This window comes from Haplochromis burtoni, unplaced genomic scaffold (assembly GCF_018398535.1).
Source record: "Haplochromis burtoni strain Fernald_Lab_line unplaced genomic scaffold, NCSU_Asbu1 Contig_126, whole genome shotgun sequence".
Taxonomy (NCBI): domain Eukaryota; kingdom Metazoa; phylum Chordata; class Actinopteri; order Cichliformes; family Cichlidae; genus Haplochromis; species Haplochromis burtoni.
Genome location: NW_024582487.1, coordinates 1036058 through 1044365, shown reverse-complemented (window position 1 = coordinate 1044365; position 8308 = coordinate 1036058). Strand labels below are relative to the sequence as shown.

Below are 8308 nucleotides of genomic sequence, written 5' to 3'. Positions count from 1 at the left end.
TATTTTTAAATCAGACTTTATTGATAATTTACCGACCTCTAGTTTCTTTCACACATGTAGTGAGAGCGCAGGATGAATAGCACTAATAATAATAATAATAATAATCTTCAACACAGCACTGGTTTTCAATCATTATGAAGAAGCTAATAAAGAAATTTGTTCACTTGAATGTGCTCATTCCACAAAAACAAGTCCCATTAATGTGTGTTTCCTTTCCCTGCATACATGTGTTACATACATGTGTTTGCTGCATGTCAGAGTTGATGTCCTATGTTTTATGAAGATGTATGTATGTGCATATTTCGTCCATGTTTTGTCCTTGATCTGCAGGATGGATGCTTAGCTTTCGCTTCTGAGGAAACGAAAGAAAGCAAACAAAAAGATGAGCTCTCATTCATTACCTTTTTTTCTTCCTTATTTACATTTAATCGATGATGCATCTGTCTTCTTCTTTTTACTGCGTAATGTTATGGATAGAGTTCAAAAAGTACGTGTCTTTTCCACGTCCAGAGATGTCGCTTGTTTGTGTTCTGGTGCTGTCCTGTGAGCGCGGGGCAGGAGCAGTCCTCTGAAATGATTCTGAAGATCACTCACCTTTGACCTTTTCTTTGAGACAGAGACAAAAGGGGCCAGATTTAGTGAAAAAGATGGCAGGTGACCTTTATGTTACAAAAAATAGAAATCTGAGCATTTTTTGAGCAAAAACTTGAGCCTGCACAGAGCCACCTTTGGTCCTTAGAGTGTAGGTGACACAGGTTAATGAGCAGGTGTGCGGCTACTCTTCAGAGCGCATTTATGATTATTTGGTCCTTTTAACTGTGCATTTTAAATAATATTACGGTTTTGTTGCATTTAAGAAGAAATGCTCATGTATAGGCACGCTGTGAACACACAGTTACTATAAAGATACATGTTTTTGTGCAAATTAATCAAACTAAGTGACCTAATTTAATAATAAATAAAATAGAATAACTTTGAAAATACTACAAAAATAACAGTGACAAGCTTCATTTCTATAGCAAAGCACTCACAAGGTGCTCCACAATAAATAGCAGTGTTAAAACATTACAAAGTACGTGAAATGAGTAAACGTGAGGCTTGAACAAAATTATTATAAAACATTAAACAAAAGCCAGCCTCCACATTTTGTTTTGTTTATTTACTGAGGGGAACTGATTGTGCTGATCGTAAGAGGAAAATTGTTCCACAGTTTGGGCCAAAACGGCAAAAAGCAGCCAGATTCCAGCCCAGACCTGGAATCTATAACAGGAATTGATTGTCTGATCTGAGGGACTCAGGGTCGACATGTAGTGATTTTAAAGTAATCAGTGAAATTTTAAATTGGATTCTGTAGCGGATGGGAAGCCAGAGTAATTCTGCGAGGGCTGGAGTCGAGTGCTTGTGAGCGATATTTCTGCTGTGTTTTCTACTAACTGTAGACAGGAAACTGCTGCATCACTGAGGCATGTTTACAATGAGTTGCAATAATCTAATCAGGAGGAAATGAGGATATGGATAAGATGTTCGATTGCATTATTTGGAAGAACTGGTTTGACCTTTGCATTTGTAATCTGCGCACAGTGAGGCCGGACAAGACTTCTGATATACTGATTGAAACAGAGACGTTGACAGAAAAAATTGCATTTTTTTGCATAGGTTTCTAGGAAATTGCTTCGGGTCAGTTATCAGGACACTTTCAATATAATTTTGACTCAGGTCCACCCACAGACCAGGCATGCCGCTAAGCCAGCAGTGTTGGTGGTGAAAGCAAGAAATCTGTCCACTGTTGTTTGGATTTAGAGTCCAAAGCTAGGGGGACTCAAAACTAACCTTTTAAATACTAAACACCACAACTGAGCTTCAGATAAACTAAGAGGATAATGAACCAGGTCATAGACACAGACTGTGAGTCGCATTTTAGTTGTCAAAACATGAACTTTTTTGTAAAATTCTGTGTATTTGTTGCATAGTTTTTGCACTTTCAGTGCATCTGGAAAGTATTCACAGCACTTCACTTGTTCCATATTTTGTTATGTTACAGCCTTTATATTCAACTTTAAAATTATGCACATAACACCCCATCATTTGAAAGTGAAAAAAGGTAGCTTGAAGTTTTTGCAAATGTATTAAAAACAAAAACATAACATACACATAAGTATTCAGAGTCTTTGCTTAATACTTTGTTGAAGCATGCTCTTTTTAAGTACGAAGCTAAAAGCTTGGAACACATATTTATGGGACGTTTCTCTCATACTTCCTTGCAGAACCTCACAAGCTCCACCAAGGTTGGATGGGGTGTGTTGGTTCAAGTCTGGGCTCTGGCTGGGGCGCACAACGGCACTCAGAGAGGATCCTGAAGCCACTCCTTCCTTATTTTGGTCGTGTGCTTAGAGTTGTTGTTGGAAGATGAATTTTCGCCCCAGTCCAAAGTCCAGAGTGCTCAGGAGCAGGTTACCATCAAGGATGTCTTTCTTTTTGCTCTACTCACCTGTCCCTCGACCCCAACTAGCCTCCCAGTTCTTCATGATGACAAACTTCCCCACAGCATCATGGAGCCTCTACCATGCTTCACCAGGTGATAAGTGGCGCCTAGTTTTGTTTGTGTTTAAATAAATTTGCAAGAATTTCAAGGTAACTTTTTACATTTTGTCATTATGGGGTACTGTGTGTAGAGCTTTGCGGTATAAAATGAATTTAACCCCATTATGGATTAGGGCTGTAACACAGTCAAATGTGGACCAAGTGAAGCGCGCTGAATCCTTACGGATGCACTGTAGAGAATGGAAAGAATCACTTACAGCAATGATGAGTGAAAATGACACTTGTTTTATTGCTAAAGAGCAGCGTGCAGCTACAGAGTCGCAGGTTCTGTCTTGCGGCAACAATAAAAAGGTTTTTGCTCTTAAGCGTCTGTCCTTGTGTGTTTTCAGATCTCTGCTTGGAGCCTGATTTTGACTCTGTCGTCTCTGAGAAGCTTGTATCTAGTGACCGTTATTTTACAACGTTCGATTGGTTCTGAATCACATTTTATTCAACTTGAAAATAACAAAATAATTTCTTATTATTTCTTATTACTTCAAAAGGATGTTTTGCGAATTTAGCCCTCGATGTGTGACAGCTGAAGGGATTTTTGAGACTCAAAATGTGGTTTTAGTGTCAGGGTTACAATTGGGTTATGGTTATGGTAGGTTTAGGGTCAGCATTAGGCATTCATTTTTGATGCTTAGGGTTAGGGTAAGTGGCTATGGAAAGCATTATGTCAATCAGATGTCCCCACAAGATATAAATGCCCAGTGTGTGTGTGTGTGTGTGTGTGTGTGCGCGTGTGTATACCTGTGTGTGGTTTCTCCCAGATGTAGCTGTTGAGGATTTCTCCGAGGACATAGAAGACACCAATTACTGCCATCATTGCACTGAAGAAGGCGACTCGAGCTACGGGTGCGATGCGCTCCAGCACCGGGTACACCCACACGCCTGTCACCTGGTGCACCCAACATGTCCTGAGCAAGCAGAGATATTGATGGGCTTTATTTTACACATCAGTTACTGTAGTCCTTTGGCTTAAGTTGAACTAGAGGTAGACTGGATGCTACACTGACTATTACTGTATTCTGTGGCATAATAAAACCAGTAGATTTCACCGCAAAGCTAAACATACGGAATTGTTGTTTGATTACTGCACCTTTAATTCTCCCATACTGCTAAATGTCAAGGCACTTCACTTGTTACTTATTTAGGACGTGTGGTGTACGCGGCATTTATTGACTGCTGAGAAGAGTAAACATTCATTACCAGAGGATATATCCCACACCGAAGCAGCACACTGCCGCCAGACCCCACAACCTGCTGGGATACCGATGGTGGGTGGTCCGCATCTCGATGATGATGAAGGGAAGAACAGTGGTGTGCTGAGCGAAAGAGAGGGGAACAGATGAAGGTAAGGATAGCTTCAAAACAGTAAACATCTTTCTGGCATTCATTGAGATGTTTCTCTTGAACTACCCAAAACCGACAAAAGCAAAAATGGGAATTAGGGAACTAATTGCCATTTTTGGCGTATTGTACCCAATATTCATCGGCGCTACATCATGGACAAGGCTCAGTGCAGACTTAAATCGAAAGATGGTAAAGTGACTGCTGAAGCTAGTTAAATCTTTGAAAAAGAAGTGCTTTCCTTTTCAAGGATTATTTTATATTACTAAACCAAAGACTTCCAGTTTCAAAAAGTCACAGTTACACAAAACATCAGGAAAAAAAGTTCACAAATCTTATAATCTTTACAGGACAAGAAGGTTACGGCTTAGTTTTAACCTTGGGGTGCTGAAGGCCATGGAAACACTGGCATGATAATTAACATGGCTGGAGTAGAGACTGAAGATTTTTAAGACTGAGATGATATCCTAAAAGTTTCATTTTCAAGTTAATTTAATTGAAAACGACTTTATTATATTTTTTTTGTTCGTACTGTGATTTAATTTTTTTACCAGCTTGATAATGTTGAAGTCATAATGACGTGGATAAGAAAAAACGAAAGGATTTTAAAACGCTTTTTGATTGAAGCTTAAGTTCCTTTATTTAGAAACAACCACCTAGTGGCCATTTGTGGTACTGCACATGAAAGCAGCCAAGCTATAAACAGCCAACACTTTATTATTATTGTCATCACCATTATTGGAAAAATCTCGATTATGAAGACAGAGCCATGACTCTATTCTGCTCTGTATTCCTTTATCCAACCAGCAAAACAAACAAGGAAATAACACACTATCCACCAGCGTTTAATTTTCTTTAATTGATTCATTTCTGCAGTCCCAGAAGTCCAGAAAAACTGGAATAAAATACATAAAATAAGATCCCTGTACTCTTTTTACATTGCATGTAACCCCAATTGTCACTGGTTTGGTCTGTTTTTAATTATTCATTCATCTCTAAATACAGAATGCGCGCGCGCGCGTGTGTGTGTGTGTGTGTGTGTGTGTGTGTGTGTGTGTGTGTGTGTTCAGGCACCAGAGTTATCCATCTAAACACAAAAGTGCCATTTAATGGAGGTCACGACATGTGGTGCTATTTTCTCTGAAGCCATTTCTCACAAAAACACATGAGAATTGTCATTAATGTGACACACTCACAGCTGTTTGCACACGCACAAACACACACTTCCTGCATGCTTGTAACATCTGTCTTATTCATAATCCACCAAACATCAGTAATTTAATCATTTCATCCCACTATTAAAGTCCACCAGTGTGCACTACTGTCCAGCAGGGGGCACTCACACACATGCCTACGAACCAAAAATCAAGCATAATTGTCTCAGTAGAGTTTAAACCTCTTACTTCACTTGCTCTCAGAGGAGCACAGCTGTTGATCGGTGTGTGTGTGTGTGTGTGTGTGTGTGTGTGTGTGTGTGTGTGTGTGTGTGTGTGTGTGTGTGTGTGTGTGTGCATGCCTAACCTGAGAAGAGTCAAACAGTTGAGCCTTTTAGTCTCCAGCAGTTGAGCTAGTCGGATTTGTTATGTTACAATGGGATGATGTTCCCAGACGGACAGCTGGGAGTGATGCTGTTTGTACGATGCTGTGGGCTACAAAACGCTGGTGCATTTAATTCAAGTTTCTCCTATAAGAATTCTTTATAAGGAAATTCATAAACAATAAATGCCTGCATCAGTGTGAACAGCTAAAAATGGAGTACCCAGCCACAAACTGAAGAAACAGCTGTAACAGAGGCGCAAAAGACAACAAAACTGTAATTCAATCAATTAGCTACACAATTATGCAACAGTATCCACGCTTCACTCAACAAAGTAACAGATTAGCGGCTCCTGTGCGAGTGACTCAGCGTATCTCAGCAGGTTCACTGTAGGAGATGATCTCTGCTGGTGTGTGAGAAAAGTCGCTGCAGTGACAGAAACTGAACGCTTTCAGGTGCCACCTTAGTTACTCATGCATAAAGTTCAGGTAAGCAGTAAATTATGAAGGATCCATATGGTTAAAAATAAGTAGCCTTAAAATGTAAATAATTTCTGCCATTTATGGTTTCCTCTTTATATTCACATGCCGCGTGGGCCAGAAGGTACGAATGCTAATGGACGCCACGTTCACCGTTTTATCATCAACATTCGACAACATCTTTGGCTTTGTAGGTGGGATCATTTTGTGCAGAAACAATCATATGAAATGCCATTTTTATGTGAGAACCTGAAGCGGAAAGATTGGTTTAACAGAGGAAGTTGATAACTTCTGCCATTATCTCAGATGGGTTTCAGACATGTCTGTGAAGGTTCTCAGTCATCCAGGTCATCGTAGTCAAAGGAGCTTGCAAAGAAAAGCGTCTGGACTTCTTTAAGTTGCTTAAGTTGCTTCAGCTAAGATAGAATGATCGGCTGAGTTTTTTGTAGTTTAGCCCTCTGCTCTACCTTGTGAGCTGCAAATGTCTCTAATAAATCAGTATATACATTTCGACAAAGGAAAACAATAAGTGACCTTCAGATTACAGCAGAATTTCAGTGTTAAGTGTTCAGTATTAAACTTCTCATTGTCTGAGAGACAGGATGTGTATGTAGCATACATGCCAGTAAGTAACAATACTGCATCATTTACAGAAAACAATCTTTATCAGATCAATAAGTGGAGTGGCCCACACTGATTAGCATCACTTTCGTTTTTCCCAGCCTGATTAGCTGATCTTGTGGCTTTACAGCCAGACTGAAGAGCAGACAGAGCTAAGTGATGGCTGGTGCTGGATTTTTTTTACAGTTCATAAATACATTTCAAAACAACCACCTTACAAATAAACGAATGAATCTAAAAAGAAGAAAACAGCAAGGAAATCAGTAAGTGGTAATCTTTCCTTCAATCATCAACGGTAGGATGACATTTGTGGCTTGCCAGGCTTTAATCAGATGCTTGCATAACACCAAATGATTATATAATAATGCAGCCAATATGCATAATTTCTAAAGTCCCTGAAAGCTACACAGGCTACAAACAAGTGACATACCCATACTCGCTGCAGCTTACAGCCTTCTGAAGAACCACAAAGTGCATTTGGACTAATGAGCTGATCACGATGATTATATATGTACACTACGGTGCAATACAAACATGTAGACTTTGTTTATCTCAGTCAATGCTTCTGAATGAAACTGGAGAAAATTGTCCAGTCTGGCCACAGTGCTATTAAGCAGTTTCGAGGTCTCTTGCTAGCTAACATGTGGTGCACGAACAATGAAACCGGATTCATTTCTAATCAAAGTCGCAAATTAAGTGGAGCGAAACGAGGGAAGCTTGCAAATAATAAAAAGACATTTGAAAAATAACTCCTAAGTATGTCATTGCATGTTTTCACAAGCTTACCATTAAATTAAAATATTTAAAATTTTAATCCATGTGACAGATTCTTTCATTTACTAAATATCGTGTTTAAAAGTGAATTTAAGCAGGACGCATGAGGCCCACTCACTGGCTGTGAATTCACCGGACAATGACCGCACCATTCTCTTATGTGTGCAGTTGGACATCACAAAGTCTTTGCGCTTGAGAATTAGCAGGCAAAAACAACAGATTATTCCCAATCTATCTACTGTATATATCCACAAATATCACACATGCACCTTCTTCAAAGAGGGTCAGAAAAGTTCAAGGCTGCTGTGCATGTCTTAAAATGGCTTTTGTTTCTGTGTCTGTAGGGAATCGGAAGGTTTTGACGTTCAGTTACAGTTTAGCAATTCTCAAACATTCTAAGTGGTTTTCACAGCAAATTAAAAATTTCTGAGAGTCTATTTGTGAACGCAGCACTGATCTGTACACTGACCGCGGTGTCAAAGCCTGACCTTGACTCCTTTTCAGGCTTCCCTTGAAGCACTCGGAAAGGTCAGCGTGGAGATGCCAAGAATGCACAAACTGAGTAACAATATAGCTCTGTCTCCTAGGGTCTTAAATTTTAGGTTTCTCCTCCTTCATTGTACTGTACACACAGACACACAAGCAAATGTCCTGACGCTGCATTTTTCCCCCGTGCGCCTCAGAGGAATTCCAGTCTCCCGGTCAAGTATAAGTTTAGTATCTGCTGAGAGGACGCGTAAATAATACTCCCTTTATTCCCTCTGTCCCTCTCGCTCTCTATTTTTGCTCCTGTGTCTCTTCCTTTGTTGTTCTCTCTCTCACCCTCTCTATGTCCATCTCCCCCCAGGAGGTTTGCGGTTACACTCCAGCAGCCAGCTTTCGGCCTCCGTGGAAAATCCCCCCTCGCCGGCAAACAGCAGTGGTGCGATCCTGTGGTCTGGGGCTAAAAATGGGACAAACCATC

The 8308-nt window shown here is 40.1% G+C and overlaps 1 protein-coding gene across 1 annotated transcript in view; it reads right to left on the bottom strand.

Annotated features, from left to right (window-relative positions):
- Positions 1-8308, bottom strand: part of aig1 (androgen-induced 1 (H. sapiens)) — a 30198-nt gene continuing 21890 nt past the window's right edge. Inside the window, exons 4-6 of the mRNA XM_005929896.3 lie at positions 3793-3908; positions 3334-3500; positions 1-606 (exon numbers count right to left, since the gene is read on the bottom strand). Coding sequence (XP_005929958.1) covers positions 587-606; positions 3334-3500; positions 3793-3908 — 303 coding nt within the window. The 3' untranslated portion in view covers positions 1-586. The remainder of the gene's footprint in view (positions 607-3333; positions 3501-3792; positions 3909-8308) is intronic.